The sequence below is a fragment of the Pristis pectinata genome, chromosome 3, assembly GCF_009764475.1.
Source record: "Pristis pectinata isolate sPriPec2 chromosome 3, sPriPec2.1.pri, whole genome shotgun sequence".
NCBI classification, from domain to species: domain Eukaryota; kingdom Metazoa; phylum Chordata; class Chondrichthyes; order Rhinopristiformes; family Pristidae; genus Pristis; species Pristis pectinata.
Genome location: NC_067407.1, coordinates 1,191,378 through 1,215,268, shown reverse-complemented (window position 1 = coordinate 1,215,268; position 23,891 = coordinate 1,191,378). Strand labels below are relative to the sequence as shown.

The window sequence follows — 23,891 nt, the reverse complement described above, 5'->3', positions numbered from 1 at the left end:
AGAGTTGGAGTCTTGTACCCAGGGTAGAAATGTCCAACACCAGAGGGCAGAGGTTTAGGGTGAGAGGGGAAAAGTTCAGAGGAGATGTGTGAGGCAAGTGTCTTACAAAGAGTGCGGTGGGTGCCTGGAATGTGCTGCCTGGGGTGGGGGTGGAGGCAGATACGACAGAGGGGTTCAAGTTGCTGTTAGATGGACACATGAATATGCAGGGGTGGAGGGATGTGGGTCATGTGCAGGCAGAAGGGATTTAGTTCAATTCGACCACGTTCGGTGCAGACACTGTGGGCCGAAGGGCATGTTCCTGTGCTGTACTGTTCTGTGTTGCATGTTGTATGTTGTATGTTCAAACTTCCTGGCAGAGCTTTGATTTTAGTTGCGACAAATGCAATTCCAGTCTCTGTACCTGCCTGTTGTGAGCTGAGAGTTGGGCAGTGTTGATGGTTGTTGATTGGGCCCCTGGGTGGGGGGCAGGACGTTGGGCTCCTGGGTGGTGGGGTCAGGATGTTGGGCCTCTGCGTGGGGGCCAGGATGTTGGGCTCCTGTGTGGGGGCCAGGACTTTGGGCCCCAGGGTGGGGGGAGCCAGGACATTGGGCCCCTGGGTGGGGGTCAGGACAGGGCCCCTGGGTAGGAGGCAATTTACAGCGGCCAATTAACCCACCGACCTGCACATCGTTGGGTCGTGGGAGGAAACCGGAGCACCCGGGTGAAACCCACACGGTCACAGGGAGAACGTGCAAACTCCACACAGACAGCGCCGGAGGTCAGGATTGAACCTGTGAGGCAGTGGGACTACCCGCTGTGCCACTGTTTAATCCAAACTGGATCAGGAATGCACTGACTGAAACTGAGAATGTACAAGGCACAGTCAGTAAATTTGGCAGGACTTTCACAGTGAACGGTAGGGCCCTGGGGAGTGTTGTAGAACAGAGGGACCTAGGAGTACATGGTTCATTGAAAGTGGCATCGCAGGTAGACAGGGTGGTGAAGAAGGCGTTTGGCACACTGGCCTTCATCAATCAGGGCACTGAGTATAGCAGTTGTATAAGATGTTGGTGAGGCTGCATTTGGAACATTACGTTCAGATTTGGTCGCCCTGCTGTAGGAAAGATGCCATTAAGCTGGAAAGAGAGTATTGGAGATTTATGAGGATGTTGCCGGTACTCGAGGGACTGAGTTATGGAGAGAGGTTGGGCAGATTGGGACTTTTTTCATTGGAGAATTAAGGGTGATCTTATAAAGGTGTATAACGTCATGAGGGGCATAGATAGGGTGAATGTGCATAGCCTTTTTCCCAGAGTTGGAGAACCAAGAACTGGAGGGCATAAGTCTAAGGTGAGAGGGTAAAGATTTAACAGGAACCTGAGGGGCAACTTTTTCACCCAGAGGGTGGTCAGTTTATGGAACGAGCTGCCAGAGGAAGTGGGTGAGGCAGGTACATTAACAACATTTAAAAGGTACTTGGACAGGTACACAGCTAGGAAAGGTTTAGAGGGATATGGGCCAAACATGGGAAATGAGACTGGCTTAGATGGGAGCCTTGGTTGGCACGGACCAGTTGGACCGAAGGGCCTGTCTCCATGCTGTGTGACTCTCTGACATTGGAATGGCCCAGTTTTGGCCACTGGGGAGTTGATGGGACTGTGGGGAGAATGAAATGGGATCAGTGTAGGGTTGGTGTAAATGGGTGGGTGATGGTCGGCACGGACTCGATGGGCCGAAGGGCCTCTTTCCATGCTGGAAAACTCTGTGACTCTGTGCGAGCATTAACATTTCAGGTCCAGTAACCGTCCAGCAGGAACGTTAACTGTTGCTCTCCGCACAGACACGGCCTGAGCCTCTGAGTGCTCCCTGCCCTGTCTGTTCGGCTCCGGATGTCCAGCCCCTGCTGTTCTTCCAGCGGGAAACTTGTTTCTGATTCCCCACGATGTACTGCGAGAGAGGGCAGATGTGGGGGGATCGATCCCCCCCAACCCCAGGGGGGAGCTGGGCTCTGTGGCGTGATGAGGATTTTACAGAATAACCGGTGCAGTGAAGCACAACACTTACCGTCAGCGGGAGGTGGTGGGGACACTGGCTGCCCTGATGCCCCTGCGACACAGAGTGGGTGTTCAGTGGAGCAGAGAGGGGCGTCTCACAGCTCAGCTCGGGAGCTCAGGTTTCTGCCCGAGGCTTCCATTGTAGTCCCACCGATCCCAGCTGGGCCGCTGACACCTGACACCGTCCCCTGAGCCCACACCGCCACACAGTGCTGATCCTGTGTATCGGGTGAGCTGTGAGCTCTGAGAGTCTACTGCGGGACACCCACCCTGCTCGGACACCCCCCCAGATCCGGGGCACCCACCCTGCTCGAGGACACCCACCCTGATCCGGGGCACCCACCCTGATCCGGGACACCCACCCTGATCCGGAGCACCCACCCTGGTCTGGGACACCCACCCTGATCTAGGGCACCCACCCTGATCTGGGACACCCATCCTGATCTGGGACACCCATGCTGATCCGGGGCACCCACCCTGATCTGGGAGATGGAAGATTTGCCTTTACATAGCACCTTCACTGCCCTGACTTGTGAGTAGGTACCACACCGGTGTTGAGTATGAAACAACCCAAAATATGCACAGAAAGATCCCACACAGCAATATGGGAACAAACAAGTAGTGCGTTGATTAATGATACTAACTGGGCAAAAAGTGTTCGTGTCAGGACACCCAGGGCTCTTCAAACAGGGCATCTCCACAGTACCGCCCCTCCCTCAGCACTGCCCCTCCCACAGTACTGCCCCACCCTCAGCACTGCCCCACCCTCAGCACTTCCCCTTTTTTTTATTTATAAACGTTTATTCGCTACAAGCACTACAGAAAAGACGACCAGTGTCAATACACGACATTTAATACAGAAAAGAAGAAACTACGCAACGACATACTAGTAGAGAATGCAAACTAATACTAACGAAACACACACGCGACGCTACACCCGTCAACGTGACACGCGACACTTCAAAAGAATCGCGTTCGTACCGTCCACAACACACGCGATCCCCTGAGGGGCCCACTGAGCGCGGAACTCAGCCAGGGTGCCTGCAGAGACCGCGTGCTCCCTCTCCAAAGACACCCGCGCGCGCACGTAAGCACGGCAGACGGGCAGGCAGGCCGATCAGCCGGAACCCTCGGCCGCCCGTCGCCGCGTCCCGTGGATGGCCAACTTGGCCAGGCCCAGCAGAAGACACACCAGGAGATCCTCTGCACGCCCCGCCCGCGCCGCATCGGGTGACCGTAGATCAGCAGCGTCGGGCTGAAGTGCAGCCAGAACTTGAGCCCCCTCAGATACGCAAAGAGGAGCTGCAGTCTGTATCGCCCCTTTTTTTTTACAAAACGTTTATTAGTTAAAAGCACTACAAAAGGCAACAAATATCAAATGTATACATCTAATACAGAAAGGATCACCTAATCAACTACATAACTTCAGAGATTACTGTAAACTAATACCCGCAAAAACACACATACGTCACTACACCCACTACCGCAACCCTCAATACTTCAGATCAAAATCACATTGGTGCCGTCCACAACACACGCGATCATTTGACGAGCCCACCGAGCGCGGAACTCAGCTCAGTACCGCCCCTTCCACAACGTGGCCTCCCTCAGTACCAGCTGTTGATACCCTGTCCCACCATGAACCACAGATGAGGTCCCAGCCACACCCCAGCCCCAGAGCCTCAGGGTTACATCTTCACCTACAGACATCTCCCTGATTCACGAGGCAACATAATCCCAGTCCCTCCTCCTTCATGGTACGGTGGGGATCACGGACCTGCGGAGAGGGCCCCCGCGCTCTCAGTGTGCTCTGGGTATTGGTCTGACTGTTGGTGTTGAATCCTGATCCTGACTCCCTGTGGATGGGATCCAGCGATGTGGGAATTGTGGTGGGACAATGTGTCCCCTCCCCAGCCAAATCTGATCCAGTCACGACCTGAGTCCTGAATGTCCACTCGAAGCCGAGATCCTCAGCACCAGGAGCCAACAGTCCCGGGAAATGGCCAGGCAGGAACCACAGGGGACTGAAGAACCTGTCTGCTTTTATTTTTCACATTAAAAAAGGGATCGGTTGATGCTTGAGAAGGAACCATAATTCAACTGCAAAGTGTTGTATTTTGGGAAGTTAAACCAGGGTAGGATTCCATAGTAAATGGCAGAGCCCTGAGGAGAGCTGTAGAACAGAGACACCCAGGGTACAGGGACACGGTTCCCTGAAAGTGGTGACTCAGGAAGACAGGGTGGTGAAGGAGGTGTTTGGCACGGTGGCCTCCATCGGGGCACTGAGTACAGGAGCTTGGACGTGATGTTACAGTGGTACAAGTTATTAGAGAGCACTGTGTGCGGTTCTGGTCACCCAGCTGTAGGAAAGGTGTCATTAAACTGGAGAAGGTGCAGAAAGGATTCACGTTGCTGGGACCGGAGGGTTTGAGTTACAGGGAGAGGCCGGACAGGCTGTTGGGGCTGGAGAGGCTATTGCTGGGACTGGAGGGTTTGAGTTACAGGGAGAGGCCGGTCAGGCCGGGACTGTTTCCCCTGGAGCGAAGGAGGCTGAGGGGTGACCTGATAGAGGTTTATAACATCATGAGGGGCTTGGATAAGGTGGATGGTCACAGTCTGTTCCCCAGGGTGGGGGAGTCTAAAACTAGAGGGCAAAGGTTCAAGGTGAGAGGGGAAATATTTAAAGGGGACCTGAGGGGCAAGTTTTTAACCCAGAGGTGGTGGGTGTGTGGAACGAGCTGCTGGAGGAGGTGGTCGAGGCAGGCACGATTACAGTGTTTAGGAGACACTGGGACGGGTCCATGGAAAGGAAAGGTTTAGAGGGATATGGGCCAAACTCAGGGAAATGGGACTGGCTCAGGTAAACCACATGGTCAGCATGTTCGAGTTGGGCCGAAGGGCCTGTTTCCGTGCTGTACGACTGATGACTCTAAGGCTGCGGGGGAAGTGGAGAGATTGTTGAAAGGTGTGATGCGGACAACAGCCTCTGGTCTTGTACCCTGATGATTACTGTTGTCCTCAGTGCTTCTGACCGTCGCTGCTCCCAGGGTGTTGGTGTTGAGGAGCTGAGGAAGAGCCTGCAGTACCCACCCATGGATGTGAACGGTGAGTATCACCACCCCATGGGCTCCCGCTGGACTCAGACCTCTCACCCTGCCCACCGCCCTTCCACCATTGGTCAGTCGGTCAGCGTCTCCCCTCCCTGTCACAGTCCCAGAGAACAGGGACTGGTCATTCTGACCATCCAGTGCCCACCTCCATCACCACACTCCCCAGTGTAGGGCGTCCACCAACACCACCCCACTCCCCAGTGTAGGGTGACCACCTCCATCACCCCAGTCCCCAGTGTAGGGCGTCCACCTCCATCACCCTACTCCCCAGTGTAGAGTGCCCACCTACACCACCCCACTCCCCAGTGTAGGGCACCCACCTCCATCACCCACTCCCCAGTGTAGGGTTCCCACTTACATCACCACTCTCCCCAGTGTAGGGCGTCCCCAACACCACCCCACTCCCCAGTGTAGGGTGCCCACCTCCATCACCGCAGTCCCCAGTGTAGGGTGCCCACCTCCATCACCCCACTCCCCAGTGTAGGGCGTCCACCTCCATCACCCCACTCCCCAGTGTAGGGCGCCCACCTACACCACCCCACTCCCCAGTGTAGGGCGTCCACCTACATCACCCCACTCCCCAGTGTAGGGTGCCACCTCCATCACCCCACTCCCCAGTGTAGGGTGCCCCCTCCATCCCCCACTCCCCAGTGTAGGGCGTCCACCTACATCACCCCACTCCCCAGTGTAGGGTGCCCAACTCCATCACCCCACTCCCTAGTGTAGGGCACCCACCTACAACTCCCCACTGCCTAGTGTAGGGTGCCCAACTCCATCACCCCACTCCCCAGTGTAGGGCACCCACCTACATCACCCCACTCCCTAGTGTAGGGCGCCCACCTACACCCCACTCCCCAGTGTAGGGCGCCCACCTCCATCACCCACTCCCCAGTGTAGGGTGCCCCTCCTCCATCACCCACTCCCCAGTGTAGAGTGCCCACCTCCATCACCCACTCCCCAGTGTAGGGTGCGCACCTACACCACCCCACTCCCCAGTGTAGGGTGCCCACCTCCATCACCCACTCCCCAGTGTAGGGTGCCCACCTCCATCACCCACTCCCCAGTGTAGGGCGCCCAACTCCATCACCCACTCCCTAGTGTAGGGTGCCCATCTCCATCACCCACTCCACAGTGTAGGGTGCCCACCTCCATCACCCTTCTCCCTAGTGTAGGGCACCCACCTACTTCACCCCAGTCCCCAGTGTAGGGCGTCCACCTCCAACCCCAATCCACAGTGTAGGGCACCCACCTACACCACCCCACTCCCTAGTGTAGGGTGCCCACCTCCATCACCCACTCCCCAGTGTAGGGTGCCCACCTCCATCACCCCACTCACCAGTGACGGGTGCCCACCTCCATCACCCACTCCGCAGTGTTGGCGCCCACCTACACCACCCCACTCCCCAGTGAAGGGTGCCCACCTCCATCACCCACTCCCCAGTTTAGGGCGTCCACCTACACCACCCCACTCCCCAGTCTCGGGTGCCCACCTACACCACCCCACTCACCAGTGCAGGGTGCACACCTCCATCACCCACTCCCCAGTGTAGGGTGCCCACCTCCATCGCCCCACTCCCAGTGTAGGGTGCCCACCTCCATCACCCACTCCCCAGTGTAGGGTGCCCACCTCCATCACCCACTCCCCAGTGTAGGGCGCCCACCTCCATCACCCCACTCCCGTGTAGGGTGCCCACCTACACCACCCCACTCCCCAGTGTAGGGTGCCCACCTCCATCACCCACTCCCCAGTGTAGGGTGCCCACCTCCATCACCCACTCCCCAGTGTAGGGTGCCCACTCCATCACCCACTCCCATTGTAGGGCGCCCACCTCCATCACCCACTCCCCAGTGTAGGGCGCCCACCTCCATCACGCACTCCATAGTGTAGGGCGCCCAACTCCATCACCCACTCCCCAGTGTAGGGTGCCCACCTACACCACCCCACTCCCCAGTGTAGGGTGCCCACCTACATCACCCACTCCCCAGTGTAGGGCGCAACCTGCATCCACCCCACTCCCCAGTGTAGGGTGCCCACCTCCATCACCCCACTCCCTACTGTAGGGCTCACACCTGCACCACCCACTCCCCAGTGTAGGGTGCCCACCTCCATCACCCCACTCCCTAGTGTAGGGCTCACATCTACACCACCCCACTCCCCAGTGTAGGGCATTCACCTACATCACTCCAGTCCCCAGTGTAGGGCACCCACCTACATTACCCCACTCCCTAGTGTAGGGCGTCCACCTCCATTCCCCCACTCCCCAACGTAGGGTGCCCACCTACACCACCCCACTCCCCAGTGTAGGGTGCCCACCTCCATCACCCACTCCCCAGTGTCGGGTGCCCACCTACACCACCACACTCCCCAGTGTAGGGTGCCAACCTCCATCACCCCACTCCCCAGTGTAGGGTGCCCACCTGCATCACCCTCTCCCGTGTAGGGCGTCCACTTACACCACCCCACTCCCCAGTGTAGGAGCCCACCTGCATCACCCCTCCCCAGTGTAGGGTGCCTACCTCCATCACCCACTCCCCAGTGTAGGGTGCCCACCTCCATCACCCACTCCGCAGTGTTGGGTGCCCACCTGCATCACCCCACTCCCCAGTATAGGGTGCCCACCTCTATCGCCACACTCCCCAGTGTAGGGTGCCCACCTCCATCACCCCACTCCCCAGTGTAGGGCACCCACCTACATCACCCCACTCCCTAGTGTAGGGTGCCAACCTCCATCACCCACTCCCCAGTGTAGGGCGCCCACCTACACCACCCCACTCCCCAGTGTAGGGTGCCCACCTCCATCACCCACTCCCCAGTGTAGGGCGCCCACCTACACCACCCCACTCCCCAGTGTAGGGCGCCCCCTCCATCACCACACTCCCCAGTGTAGGGTGCCCACCTCCATCCCCCACTCCAAAGTGTAGCGTGCCCACCTCCATCACTCCACTCACCAGTTAGGGCGCCCACCTACACCACACACGCCCCAGTGTAGGGTGCCCACCTCCATCACCCACTCCCCAGTGTTGGGTGCCCACCTACATCACCACACTCCCCAGTGTAGGGTGCCCACCTCCATCACCCACTCCCCAGTGTAGGGCGCCACCTACATCACCCCACTCCCTTTAGGGCGTCCACCTCCATCACCCCACTCCCCAGTGTAGGGCACCCCCTACACCACCCCACTCCCTAGTGTAGGGTGCCCACCTCCATCACCCACTCCCCAGTGTGGGGTGGCCACATCCATCACCCCACTCATCAGTGTCGGGTGCCCACCTCCATCACCCACTCCCAGTGTAGGGCGCTCACCTACACCACCCGACTCCCCAGTGTAGGGTGCCCACCTCCATCACCCCACTCCCTAGTGTAGGGCTCACACCTGCACCACCCCACTCCCCAGTGTAGGGTGCCCACCTACACCACCCCACGCCCCAGTGTATGGTGCCCACCTCCATCACCCACTCCCCATTGTAGGGCGCCCACCTACATCACCCACTCCCCAGTGTAGGGTGCCCACCTACACCACCCCACTCCCCAGTGTTGGGCACCCACCTACATTACCCCACTCCCTTGTGTAGGGCGTCCACCTCCATCACCCCACTCCCCAGTGTAGGGCGCCCTCCTACACCACCCCACTCCCCAGTGTAGGGCGCCCACCTCCACCACCCCACTCCCCAGTGTAGGGTGCCCACCTCCATCACCCACTCCCCAGTGTAGGGTGCCCACCTACACCACCCCACTCCCCAGTTTAGGGTGCCCACCTACACCACCCCACTCCCCAGTGTAGGGCGCCCACCTCCATCACCCACTCCCCAGTGTAGGGCGCCCACCTCCACCACCCCACTCCCCAGTGTAGGGTGCCCACCTACACCACCCCACGCCCCAGTGTATGGTGCCCACCTCCATCACCCACTCCCCAGTGTAGCGCGCCCACCTACATCACCCACTCCCCAGTGTAGGGTGCCCACCTACACCACCCCACTCCCCAGTGTTGGGCAGCCACCTACATTACCCCACTCCCTTGTGTAGGGCGTCCACCTCCATCACCACACTCCCGGTGTAGGGCGCTCACCTACACCACCCCACTCCCCAGTGTAGGGTGCCCACCTCCATCACCCACTCCCCAGTGTAGGGTGCCCACCTACACCACCCCACTCCCCACTGTAGGGTGCCCACCTACACCACCCCACTCCCCAGTGTAGGGCGCCCACCTCCACACCCACTCCCCAGTGTAGGGCGCCCACCTCCACCACCCCACTCCCCAGTGTAGGGTGCCCACCTACGTTACCCACTCCAGCACCTGCCCAGTACCTTGGTCATTCAAGTGCTCATCTTGATACTTGTTCAATGCTGTGAGAGTCTCTGCCCCCCCCCCAATCCCCCCCTCCCCGGAGTGCTTTCCAGATTTCAACCCCCCATCCTCTGGGGGAAGAACTCCCTCAGACCCTCCCTTGCCCTCTCACTTCCCACCTCTGGACTCTTTGACAGGGTAAGATCTCCCACCACCTCCCCTAACCACCAGGTCTTGTCTTGGCCTGATCTGAGGCAGTTTGTGTGCAGAGATCGGACTCTGGACTGCAGCGGTGTGTGCGGAGATCAGACTCTGGGCTGCAGCTGTGTGCACGGATTTCGGACTCTGGGCTGCAGTGGTGTGTGCGGAGTTCGGACTCTGGGCTGCAGTGGTGTGTGCGGAGATCGGACTCTGGGCTGCAGTGGTGTGTGCAGAGATCGGACTTTGGGCTGCAGTGGTGTGTGCGGAGATCGGACCCTGGGCTGCAGTGGTGTGTGCGGAGTTCGGACTTTGGGCTGCAGTGGTGTGTGCAGAGATCGGACTCTGGGCTGCAGCCGTGTGTGCGGAGATCAGACTCTGGGCTGCAGCTGTGTGTACGGAGTTCGGACTCTGGGCTGCAGTGGTGTGTGCAGAGATCGGGCTCTGGGCTGCAGCCGTGTGTGCGGAGATCAGACTCTGGGCTGCAGCTGTGTGTACGGAGTTCGGACTCTGGGCTGCAGCTGTGTGTGCGGAGATTGGACTCTGGGCTACATGCTGAGCTTGTTGTTGGTCTCCTGTCACAGGTTATGTGTCGGACCCGCTGAGCACCATGCGCTACAACTCCTGCAGCAGCGGCAGCCTGGAGGACAGTTCCTGAACCCATTGCCTCAGCTCCTGGGGAGTGTGAGGGGAACAGCCGCAGACCAGCAGCTCATGGACAACAAATAAAAGAACGACTGGTCCAAGGAATTGGAGTGTCTCCCTGACTGTGAACTTCTTCCCAGACCTTCCACAATGTTCAGCACTGCCAGCGTCACCTGGGGTGGGACCTTCCGAGCAGTGGTCCCAGGGGAATCTCCCCCCCTAACTTACTACGTCAGAAGGTGTTCCCAGAGTGGGGATGGTGGGGTCAGTGTACTCGTCCATTTATAGGCACCAGGGACAGGTTACAGCCTTGAGTCTTTAGGCCAATGTCACACAGCACAGAGACAGGCCATTCAGCCCATCATGTCCAAGCTCAGCGTGCAGGACCCACCTACTACCACCCCATCTCCCAGCACCTCCTCCATACCTTCAATGCCTTGGTGACTCAAATGCTCGTCTGGATACTTGTTAAATGTGTTGAGAGTCTCTGCCTACCCCACCCCTCAGGGCAAGCGTTCCAGATTCCACACCCCGCCGCCCTCCCCGGGGCAAAAATTCTTCCTCAGATCCCCTCCAAGCCTCTTCCTCCTGATCTTAAACCCACGCTGTCTTGCTTTCAACACTTCTGCTATGGGGCAAGGTTTTTCACTGTCCACCCGATCTATAACCCTCATAAGGGGTAATACACAGAACATAGAACAATTACAGCACAATTCAGGACCTTCGGCCCACAAAGCTGTGCCGAACATGTCCCTACCCTAGAAATTACTAGGCTTACCCATAGCCCTCTATTTTACTCAGCTCCATGTACCTATCCAACAGTCTCTTGAAAGACCCTATCGTATCCGCCTCCACCACCGTTGCCAGCAGCCCATTCCACACACTCACCACTCTCTGAGTAAAAAACTTACCCCTGACATCTCCTCTATATCTACTCCCCCACCTTAAACCTGTGTCCTCCTGTGGCCACCAATTCAGCCCTGAGGAAAAGCCTCTATCTACCCGATCAATGCCTCTCATCATCTTATACACCTCTATCAGGTCCCCCCTCATCCTCCGTCTCTCCAAGGAGAAAAGACCGAGTTCCCTCAACCTGCTTTCATAAGGCATGCTCCGCATTCCAGGCAGCATCCTTGTAAATCTCCTCTGCACCCTCTCTATGGCTTCCACATCCTTCCTGTAGTGAGGCGACCAGAACTGAGCACAGTACTCCAAGTGGGGCTGACCATGGTCCTATATAGCTGCAAAAATACCTCTCGGCTCCTAAATTCAATTCCCCGATTGATGAAGGACAATACACCGTATGCCTTCTTAACCACAGAGTCAACCTGCGCAGCCGCTTTGAGCGTCCTATGGACTCGGACCCCAAGATCCCTCTGATCCTCCACACTGCCAAGAGGCCTACCATTAATACTATATTCCGCCAACATATTTGACCTACCAAAATGAATCACTTCACACTTATCTGGGTTGAACTGCATCTGCCACTTCTCAGCCCAACTCTGCATCCTATCTATGTCCCTCTGTAACCTCTGACAGCCCTCCAAACTATCCACAACACCCCCAACCTTTGTGTCATCCGCAAACTAACTGACCCACCCCTCCACTTCCTCATCCAGGTCGTTTATAAAAATCACGAAGAGAAAGGGTCCCAGTACAGATCCCTGAGGTACACCACTGGTCACTGACCTCCATGCAGAATATGACCCTTCAACAACCACTCTTTGCCTTCTGTGGGCCAGCCAGTTCTGGATCCACACTGCAATGTCCCCTTGGATCCCATGTCTCCTCACCTTCTCCATAGTTCCCCTTCCTCCGTTCCAGCACCGATCCCAGTGATTAATCCTGTCCCTCAGAATTTTTTCCAATAATTTCCTCAGCACTGATGTTGGACTCACAGGCCTGTAGTTACCTGGCCTTCCGGAATAAAGGTACCACAGTCACTGTCCTCCACCCCACCAGTGGTCCCAGTAATCTCCTCCCTTGTATCCCCACTGCTACCCCACTCCTGCTTCACCTGGGATACATCTCATCCGGCCCTGGGGATTTATCTGCCTTCATGCCCACCAAGACAGCTCATACCTCACTTTTTAATGTTCTAGAATTTCATCGCCCCCCCCCCCCAAATTCTCCAGCAACAGACATGTCCCCACTGGTTGGTATGGACGAACTGGGCCGAATGGCCTGTTTCCATACTGTACAATTCAATGGCTCTGTGACTTTGTCGGCTGTAGGTGCAACTGCAATCTGCTGCCCATCTGCATTTGCCAGTTCCTGTCTAATGATGGCAAACTGCCCCATTTCAGATTTAATTTCCAAACAATCCTCATCCCTTCCCATAACTAATGCAAAACTCACTGAATTATGGTGATGATTCCTACTTTGGGAATAGTGACACATCATCCTGTTACCCAACTTCATTCCCTGAGGTCTAGCACTGTTCCACCCTCCACTGTCCCACCCTCAGTGAGAGGATCCACTGGGAATCTACTGGGTAGTTGTGAAGTTCAGGGAGGTCGGGCTGTGCCAGTGGAGAGACACAACCAGGGCCAGTGTCACCGGTGAATGAAACAACTGGTTCTGCTGCAGACAGAGTGAATTATCTGAAAACAGTGTCGGAATCTGAAGTGACTTGCCTCCAGTTGGAGAGTTCAATATTGAGGTGGTGCGGTGGATGTTGTCTACATGGACTTTAGTAAAGCTTTCAACAAGGTCTCTCATGTTCGGCTGATCCAGGAGATTAAGGCACATGGATCCACGGAGAGTTCATGAGCTGGATACAAAATTGGCTTGGCCACTAAAGACAGAGGGTAGTGGTGGAGGGGTGTAATCTGGCTGGAGGTCTGTGACCAGTGGTGGTCCACAGGGGTCAGTGCCGGGACCTCTGTTGTTTGTAACGTATATAAATGAACTGGATCAAAATGTAGATGAGCTTGCAGATAACATAAAGATCGGTGGAGCTGTGGATGGTGGGGAAAGTTGTCAAACGATCCAGCAGGATATGGATCAGCTGGAGACATGGGCAGAGAAATGACAGATGGAGTTTAATCCGGGCAAGTGTGAGGTGATGCACTTCAGGAGATCAAATGTAAGGGGAAATTGGCAGGACCCGTCGGACCATCAATGTACAGGGGATCTTGGGGCTCAAGTCCAGAGCTCCCTGAAAGTGGCAGCACAAGTGGACAGGGTGGTAAGGTAGGCGTACAGCACGCTTGCTTTCATCGGTCAGGGAGTTGAGTACAAACGTCAGGAAGTCACGTTGCAGCTGTGTAAAACTTTGGTCAGGATGTACTTGGAGCACTGTGTGCAGGTCTGGTTGTCACATTACAGGAAGGATGTGGGGGCTTTGGAGAGGGTGCAGAGGAGGTTCACCAGGGTGCTGCCTGGATTAGAGGGCATGAGCTATAAGGAGAGGTTGGACAGACTTGGGTTGTTTTCTCTGGAGCGGTGAAGGCTGAGGGAGACCTGATAGAGGTTTATAAAATGATGAGAGGTACAGATACAGAGACGGTCAGAGTTTTTTTTCCCAGGGTGGAAATGTCAAATACTAGAGGACATGGGTTTAAGGTGAGAGGCAGAAAGTTCAAAGGAGATGTGTGGGGCAAGTTTTTTACACAAGCCTGGAACGGGCTACCAGGGAGGGGGTGAAGGCAGATACGATTGCTACGTTAAGAGGCATTTAGACAGACACATGAACAGGCAGGGGTGGAGGGATACGGACCGTGTGCAGGCAGGTGGGATTAATTTAAATTGTCATCATGGTCGGAACAGACATGGTGTTCCTGTGCTGTACTTTTCCATGTTTCATGAGTCCTGCAGGCTGCACCATGCCCGGACAGATGGCTTGTTGGTCGGGCTTGCATTGGGCCTCGCTGTGACAGTCCAGGGGTACAGGGTGGCAGCAGCAGGAGGCTCGGGGTCGGTAAAGTAACCACCCAGTCTGTGTCTGCCGGTGTAGAGGAGACCACAGAGTGGCACCAAGTGCAGTTCACAGGACTGGGAGAAGTGTAAGTGAATCACCTGGAGTGTTTGGCCCTGGATGGCGGGAAGGGAAGTAGGGGGAAAGGACAGGTGTTATGTCCTGGGAGGGAAAGAGTCGTCCTGAGGAGCAGTCGGCAGGGTCAGAGACAGATCAGGGAGTCGTGAAGGGAGCAATCCCTACGAAACGCAAAGGGGAGGTGGGGATATTGTTGGGGCTGGCGGAGATTCTGAAGGATGATCTGAAGTTGGAGGGGTGGATGGGGAGCTCTGTTCTTGCTCTGCTCAGGAGGAGAAGGGGTGAGAACAGAAGTGCAGGTGTGGTCGAGGGCCCTGTTCACTAAAATCTGTCGGAATTTCAACAGGAGGATGTCTCGAACAAGCGGACACAGTTATGGATTAGGGGCGGACATTGAAAACTGAGGTGTGTAGGACTTCTTCTCACAGAAGGAGGGGAATCTGTGGGATTCTCTGCCCCAGAGGGTGTGGAGACTGGATCTCTGGGGATCTCTGAGGTAAATGTTTGAAAGATCAGGGAACTGAGGGCGATGGGGAACCGGCACAGAAGAGGAGATGAGGGGCAGATCAGCCGTGGTCACATCGAATGGTTGGACGGGACAAAGGGGCCCCTGCTTTCTATGTGAATGTGTTTCCCTTAATCGTCAAGTTCTGGCAGATAAATTCACCACATAAATAGATTTTATTTACATTCTACGGAAATAACAGAACAAAAAGCCCAGTGGGTGAAGATCCTAGGGTTCAGAGTCCAGGGAGGTAGAACTCGGCAGCAATGAGACGGAGTCGCCAGCCGTCAGTCGATGGTTCAGATCCTGTGCAGGGAGAACTCAGGGGAAAGAGGTAACCAGCGTGGGGTGTCTACGGCTAACAGGCGTGGACCACGGTGTCCAGGTGGCCTTGGATTGGTGATTGGCTGGACGTCTGATGTCTGAGGCCCACACAAAGGACAGAACTGTTGAGAAACTGGCAGAATATGGTAGAGAGGGTGAGGCTGTTGTAGCAGCAAAGGTTTAATGGGGGAATGATCTCGGGAAGGAGGGGGGGACCAAAGGACACAGAGGGAAGGGGAGGAGAACGTTCCCACTGCGGAACTCTGGGACCCGATCGGATCGGATCACCCACCCACTTACATCAACCCTACACTGATCCCGTTTCATTCTCCCCACATTCCCACCAACTCCCCCCAGATTCTACCCCTCACCCACACGCTGGGGGCAATTTACAGCAGGATCGGATTCAACGGGAATGTCTGGAGGGAATCGGAATATTGGGTAGCACAGCAGGTAGTCCCACTGCCTCACAGCCCAGACCTGGGTTCGATCCCGACCTCCAGCACTGTCTGTGTGGAGTTTACACGTTCTCCCTGTGACCGCGTGGGTTTCCCCCGGGTGCTCCGGTTTCCTCCACATCCCAGAGACGTGCGGGTCAGTGGGTTAATTGGCCGCTGTAAATTGCCCCCAGTGTGTGGGTGAGGGGTAGAATCTGGGGGAGTTGGTGGGAATGTGGGGAGAATGAAATGGGATCAGTGTAGGGTTGGTGTCAATGGTGGGTGATGGTCGGCACAGACTGGTGGGCCGAAGGGCCTGTTTCTGTGCTGGGTGACTCTATGACACCATCTTCAGCAGGACTGCAATGATTCAAGGAGGCAGCTCACCTCCCACCCTCCCCACCCACCCCCTCCCACCCCCCCACCCCCCATTGAGGGCAGTGAGGGATGAGCAATAAATGCTGGCGTTGCTGGTGACACCCAGATCCCAGGAAGGAATAAACAGGGAGTTATGGGCTGTCGGTGAGCGGCACCGGTGCGGCTGGTGTGGTGTTCAGGGAGGTTGGTTCAGATTAGCATTCACCCCGTGTACACTCGGTGATTTGTATTCAGACTAAACAACTCGCTGAAGCTGCTCCTAATGTGTCGGCACTGAGACAATTAGCAGGCAATAATGGAGATTATTCAACCAATCTCTGCTTAATCAGGGCTGATATATCACTGGACATGCTGGATAAGGTTAGGTGAGGCTAGACAAGTGTGTGAAACAGTGTCTGCAGTTCTGGTCACACACTATGGGGATGGTGTGATTGCATAGAAACATAGAAAACCTATAGCACAATTCAGGCCCTTCGGCCCACAAAGCTGTGCCGAACATGTCCCTACCCTAGAAATTACTAGGCTTACCCATAGCCCCCTATTTTTCTCAGCTCCATGTACCTATCTAACAGTCTCTTGAAAGACTCTATCGTATCCGCCTCCACCACTGTTGCCGGCAGCCCATTCCACACACTCACCACTCTCTGAGTAAAAAAACTTACCCCTGACATCTCCTCTGTACCTACTTCCCCAGCACCTTAAACCTGTGTCTTCTTGTGGCCACCATTTCAGCCCTGGGAAAAAGCCTCTGACCCAATCAATACCTCTCATCATCTTATACACCTCTATCAGGTCCCCCCTCATCCTCCGTCGCTCCAAGGAGAAAAGGCCGAGTTCCCTCAACCTGCTTTCATAAGGCATGCTCCGCATTCCAGGCAGCATCCTTGTAAATCTCCTCTGCACCCTCTCTATGGCTTCCATGTCCTTCCTGTAGTGAGGCGACCAGAACTGAGCACAGTACTCCAAGTGGGGCTGACCAGGGACCTATGTAGCTGCAACAATACCTCTCGGCTCCTAAGTTCAATTCCCACAATTCACGAAGGACAATACACCATATGCCTTCTTAAACCACAGAGTCAACCTGCACAGCCGCTTTGAGCGTCCTATGGACTCGGACCCCAAGATCCCTCTGATCCTCCACACTGCCAAGAGTCCTACCGTTAATACTATATTCCGCCAACATATTTGACCTACCAAAATGAACAACTTCACACTTATCGGGTTGAACTGCATCTGCCACTTCTCAGCCCAACTTTGCATCCTATCTATGTCCCTCTATAACCTCTGACAGCCCTCCAAACTATCCACAACACCCCCAACCTTCGTGTCATCCGCAAACTTACTAACCCACCCCTCCACTTCCTCATCCAGGTCGTTTATAAAAATCACAAAGAGAAAGGGTCCCAGTACAGATCCCTGAGGTACACCACTGGTCACTGACCTCCATGCAGAATACGACCCTTCAACAACCACTCTTTGCTTTCTGTGGACCAGCCAGTTCTGGATCCACACTGCAATGTCCCCTTGGATCCCATGTCTCCTCACCTTCTCCATAAGCCTCGCATGGGGTACCTTATCAAATGCCTTGCTGAAATCCATATACACTACATCTACTGCTCTCCCTTCATCGATGTGCTTAGTCACATCTTCAAAAAATTCAATCAGGCTTGTAAGGCAGGACCTGCCCTTGACAAAGCCATGCTGACTATTCCTAATCATATTATACCTCTCCAAATGTTCATAAATCCTGCCCCTCAGGATCTTCTCCATCAGCTTACCAACCACTGAGGTAAGACTCACCGGTCTATAATTCGCTGGGCTATCCCTACTCCCCTTCTTGAATAAGGGAACAACATCTGCAACCCTCCAATCTTCCAGAACCTCTCCTGTCTCCATCAATGATGCAAAGATCATCGTCAGAGGATCCGCAATCTCCTCCCTTGCCTCCCACAGCAGCCTGGGGTACATCTCATCCGGTCCTAGCGACTTATCCAACTTGATGCTTTCCAAAAGTTTCAGCACCTCCTCTTTCCTAATATCTACATGCTCAAGCTTTTCAGGCCGCTGCAAGTCCCCACTACAATCCCCCAGATCTTTTCCATGGTGAATACTGACGTAAAGTATTCATTAAGTACCTCCGCTATTTCTTCCGGATCCATACACACTTTTCCCACTGCTGCACTTGATAGGCCCTATCCCTTCGCATCTCATCCTCTTACTCTTCACATACTGTAGGATGCCTTGGGGTTTTCCTTAATCCTGCCCACCAAGGCCTTCTCATGTCCCTTCTGGCTCTCCTAATTTCCTTCTTAAGTTCCTTCCTTTTAGCCTTGTACTCCTCCAGATCTCTAACATTACTTAGCTCTCTGTACCTTTTGTAAGCTTTTCTTTTCCTTTTGACTAGATCTATTACAGCCTTCGTACACCACGGTTCTTGTACCCTATCGTAAATTCCCTGTCTCATTGGAACATGTCTATGCAGAGCTCCACACAAATACCCCCTGAATATTTGCCACATTTCTTCCGTACTTTTCCCTGAGAACATCTGTTCCCAATTTAATCTTCCAATTTCCTGCCTGAGAGCTTAATAATTCCCTTTACTCCAAGTAAACGCCTTTCTAGTCTGTCTGTTCCTATCCCTCTCCAGTGCTAACATAAAGGAGATAGAATTATGATCACTATCTCCAAAATGTTCAACCCACTGAGAGATCTGACCAGACCAGGTTCATTTCCCAATATCAAACCAAGCACAGCTTCTCCTCTTGTAGGTCTATCTACATACTGTGTCAAGAACCCTTCCTGAACACACCTAACAAACTCCACCCCATCTAAACCCCTCACTGTCTGGAGCTGCCAATCGATGTTTGGGAAATTAAAATTTGTTATTCTCACACCTTTCTAGGATCTGCTTCCCTATCTGCTCCTCAATATCCCTGTTACTATTGGGCGGCCTATAAAAAACACCCAGTAAAGTTATTGACCCCTTCCTGTTCCTAACCTCCACCCACAGAGACTCCGTAGACAATCCCTCCACGACGTCCACCTTTTCCGCAGCCGTGACACTGTCTCTGATCAACAGTGCCGCTCCCCCACCTCTCTTGCCTCCCTCCCTGTCCTTCCTGAAACATCTAAATCCAGCACTTGAATCAACCATTCCAGCCCCGGAGCCAACCAAGTCTCTGTAATGGCCACCACATCGTATCTCCAAGTATTGATCCAAGCTCTAACCTCATCCGCCTTGTTCACAATACTCATTGCGTTAAAATCGACACATCTCAAACCGTTGGTCTGAGCACGTCCCTTCTCTATCACCTGTCCATCCTCCCTCTTGTACCTATTACAAGCTTTCTCTATTTGAGAGCCAAACACCTCTTCCCCAGTCTCTCCAGTACGGATCCCACCCCCCAACAATTCTAGTTTAAACTCTCCCCAGTAGCCTTAGCAAACTTCCCCGCCAGGATATTGGTCCCCCTGGGATTCAAGTGCAACCCGTCCTCTTTGTACAGGTCATACCTGCCCCAAGAGAGGCCCCAATGATCTGAATCCCTGCCTCTTACTCCAATCCCTCAGCCACGCATTTAGCCTCCACCTCATTCTATTCCTATACTCACTGTCACGTGGCACAGGCAGTAATCCGGAAATTACTACCTTGGTGGTCCTGCTTCTCAACTTCCTTCCTAACTCCCTGTAGACTTTTTTCAGGACCTCATCCCTTTCCCTACCTATGTCGTTGGTGCCAATATGCACCACGACCTCTGGCTGTTCTCCCTCCCTCTGCGGGATATCTTGGACGTGATCTGAAACATCCCAAACCCTGGAACCTGCATCCACAGAATCGCCTGTCTGCCCCCCTAACTATAGAGTCCCCTATCACTAGTGCCCTCTGCTCTCCTTCCCCACCCTTCTGAGCCACAGGGCCGGGCTCTGTGCCACTAGAAAGGATACAAAGGAGATTCCCCAGGATGTTGACTGGACTGGAGTCATTCGTTTATAGGGAGGCTGAGTCTGTTTTCCTTGGAGCAGAGGATGCGATGGGAGGTGAGGACCTCGATATAATCGCTGTCACTAAAGAGGCAGTGATGAGCAAACTAGTGGGCCTAGAGCTAGACAAGTCCCCTGGTCCTGATGGGATGCATCGCAGGGTACTGAAAGAAATGGCGGAAGTTATAGTAGAGGCGTTCGTGATAATTTACCAAAATTTTCTGGACTCTGGGCAGGTCCCGGCAGATTGGAAGACAGTGAATGTCACGCCACTGTTTAAAAAAGGATGTAGGCAAAAGGCAGGTAACTACAGGCCAGTTAGCTTAACGTCTGTAGTCGGGAAAATGCTTGAAGCTATCATTGAGGAAGGAATAGCAAGACATCTGGATAGAAGTGGTTCCATCAAGCAGACACAGCATGGATTCAGGAAGGGCAGGTCCTGTTTGACAAACTTACTGGAGTTCTTTGAGGATACAATGAGCGCAGTGGATAGAGGGGGACAGGTGGATGTTGTGTACTTGGATTTCCAGAAGGCGTTCGATAAGGTGCTGCATAAAAGACTCATCCGTAAGCTAAGGATGCCTGGAGTTGGGGGTAATGTATTAGCATGGATAGAGGATTGGTTAACCAATAGAAGGCAGAGAGTTGGGATAAATGGGTGTTTCTGTGGTTGGCAATCAGTGGTGAGTGGGGTGCCGCAGGGGTCGGCGCTGGGCCCACAACTGTTCACAATGTACATTAACAATCTGGAAGAGGGGAGCGAGTGCAGCGTATCTCAGTTTACTGATGACACTAAATTGAGCGGAAAAGCAAATTGTGCAGAGGATGCGGAGAGTCTGCAGAGATATCGATAGGTTCAGTGAGTGGGCAAGGGTCTGGCAGATGGAGTACAATGTTGGTAAATGCGAGGTCATCCACTTTGGAGGGAAAAATAGAAGATCAGATTATTATTTAAATGGTGAAAGATTGCAGCATGCTGTTGCGCAGAGGGACCTGGGAGGGCTTGTGCATGAATTGAAAAAGGTTGGTTTGCAGGTGCAACAGGTTATCAAGAAGACAAATGAAATGTCGGCCTTCATTGCCAGAGGGATTGAATTTAAGAGCAGGGAGGTTATGCTGCAACTGTACAGGGTACTGGTGAGGCTGCACCTGGAGTACTGCGCGCAGTTCTGGTCTCCTTACTTGAGGAAGGATATACAGGCTTTGGAGGCAGTGCAGAGGAGGTTCACCAGGTTGATTCTGGAGATGAGGGGGTTAGCCTGTGAGGAGAAATTGAGTCACCTGTGAATATACTCGCTGGAATTCAGAAGAATGAGAGGGGATCTTATAGAAACATATAAAATGATGAAAGGGATAGATAAGATAGAGGCAGGAAGGTTGTTTCCACTGATGGGTGAGACTAGAACCAGGGAACATAGCCTCAAGATTTGGGGAAGTAGATTTTGGATGGAGATGAGGAGGAACTGCTTTTCCCAGGGAGCAGTGAATCTGTGGAATTCTCTGCCCAGGGGAGCAGTAGAGGCTACCTCATTAAATATATGTAAGACACAGTTAGATAGATTTTTGCATAGTCGGAGAATTAAGGGTTATGGGGAAAAGGCAGGTAGGTGGATCTGAGTCCACGGCCAGATCAGCCATGATCTTACTGAATGGCGGGCAGGCTCGACGGGCCGGATGGCCTCTTCCTGCTCCTATTTCTTGAGGGACACCTTACAGAGATATATAAAGTTATGAGAGACATAGATTGATAGTAAGAATGTTTCCCCTGGTGGGGTGTCTAAGACCAGAGGGCATAGGAATAAGGTGAGGGAGTAAGAGGCTCAGAGGATCTGGGGGAGTGGGGGTGTGGTATCTGGAATGCACTGTCTGAGGTGGGGGGGGGGGTAGGCAGAGACTCTCACAACAGTGAACGAGTATCTGGCTAAGGATTTGAATCAGCAAGGCAGAGAAGGTATGGACCAAGTGTTGGGGAATGGGGTTGGTGTAGATGGGAACTGCAGGGTCAGCAGGGATATGGTGGGCCGAAGGTCCTGTGGTATGATACTAATCGTAAGTCAGGAAGAAAGTCATTGGGTGAATCTTGCTGAGGTGCACTCAGAGTCAAGATTAATACCAAACAGCACAGAACCAGGCCCTTCAGCCCAACGTCCATGCTAACCAAGATGCTCACTGGGGAGGAGGGAGTGGAGAGGGAGGAGGAGGTAGCAAGGAGGGTGGGAGGAGGGGAGGGAGGGGCAGGTGGAGGGGAAGGGGAGAGAGGGGAGAGCTGGGATAGTCAACCATTGTCCCAGAGGAGACAATCCTTTGGGATGAGGGGTGGTGTCCCATGAGCAGAGATGGGGTAGGAGGAGTGACCTTCTTGCCCACTCCACCCCCCACCCATCCCACATCTCCTCATCTGCACCCCGTGGCCCGTCCACTGACGTGTGGGTGGGGAGAACGGTTCACTGTCCAGAATGAGAGGTGTTTCATGGAGAAGGCAGGAGGAGGCCATTCAGCCCATCAGTTCCCTGATCTTTCAAACATTTACCTCCCTCCTCTTTAAATCCCCCAGTGATCCAGTCTCCACACCCTCTGGGGCAGAGAATCCCACAGATTCCCTTCCCTCTGTGAGAAGAAGTCCCTACACACCTCAGCTTTAGATGTCCGCCCCCTAGTCCTGTAACTGTGTCCCCTCGTTCCCGACTCTCCCACTGGTGGAAACATCTCCACGTCTCCCCTGTCCTGTCCCCTCAGGGTCTGGGTCAGTGAGTCTCCAGAGAGGTGGGAGAGGGAGGGACCCGCCGTGATTTTACTGAAGTGCAGAGGGTTGTGATCTCCTCCCACTCCTGTTCCCAACCTCTGCCCATGGGGGGGGTCTCGGAAGAACCTCATGGCCAGTACACCTTACAGAGGAGGGACTGGGGGACATTCCACGGCCCGGTCTGCGTTGTTGTGTGGTTAGTGTTTTGTGTTCTTTCAGTATTCCCTCTCGCTGCCCTTAGGGGCCAGTGGGAGTCAAAGTTCAGGTGAGAGGGGGAAAGTTCAAAGACGTGCAGGGGAAGTTTTTCACACAGGGAGCGGTGGGTGCCTGGAATGTGCTGCCGGGGGTGGGGGTGGAGGCAGGTATGATAGGGGGGTTTGAGAGGCTGTTAGACAGACACATGAACAGACGGGGAGAAGGGAGCAACACACAATCTGCTGGAGGAACTCTGTCCTGATGCAGGGTTTCCAACTGAAACGTCGACATTTCCTTCCACCACCGCCCCCCACCCCGCCACAGATGCTGCTCGACCCCCTGAATTCCTCCAGCAGATTGTTTGTTGCTCCAGATTCCAGAGTCTCCCGTCACCGGTGTCTCCAGGGAATGGAGGGATATGGACCACGTGCAGGAAGATGGGATTAGTTTTGTTGAGCTTCGTGGTCAGCACAGACATGGTGGGCCGAAGGGCCTGTTCCTGTGCTGTACTGTTCCTCAGGGGGCAGTGGAGCCAGTGTGTGTCTCCCTCTCCCCTCAGCGTTCCCTCCCCTCCCCTCGATCATTCAACCCAGGCGGTGAGTACCGGGCTTGGGACGTCCCGTTACAGCTGTACAAGGCATCGGTGAGACCGCACCTGGAGCACTGCGTGCAGTTCTGGTCGCCCAGCTGTAGGATCTGGAGACGGGGCAGGACAGATTCACGGGGACATTCCCGGGACTGGAGGGCTTGAGTTATAAGGAGAGGCTGGACAGGCCGGGACTGTTTTCCCTGGAGTGAAGGAGGCTGAGGGGTGACCATATGGAGGTTTATAAAATTATAGGAAGGATGTGGAAGCTTTAGAGATGGTGCGGAGGAGATTTACCAGGATGCTGCCTGGATTGCAGAGCATGTCTTATGAGGATAGGTTGAGCGAGCTGGGGCTTTTCTCTTTGGAGAGGAGGAGGATGAGAGGTGACTTGATAGAGGTGTACAAGATGATAAGAGGCATAGATCGAGTGGACAGTCAGAGACTTTTTCCCAGGGCGACAATGGCT

The 23,891-nt window shown here is 54.4% G+C and overlaps 2 protein-coding genes across 4 annotated transcripts in view; one reads left to right on the top strand and one right to left on the bottom strand.

Annotated features, from left to right (window-relative positions):
• tnni3k (TNNI3 interacting kinase) overlaps positions 1-10,363 on the top strand; it is a 175,960-nt gene extending 165,597 nt beyond the window's left edge. Inside the window, exon 26 of the mRNA XM_052011797.1 lies at positions 10,216-10,363. Within this exon, the coding sequence (XP_051867757.1) occupies positions 10,216-10,289 (74 nt within the window). The 3' untranslated portion in view covers positions 10,290-10,363. The remainder of the gene's footprint in view (positions 1-10,215) is intronic.
• erich3 (glutamate-rich 3) overlaps positions 1-23,891 on the bottom strand; it is a 135,185-nt gene that overhangs the window by 68,585 nt on the left and 42,709 nt on the right. The window lies entirely within an intron of this gene.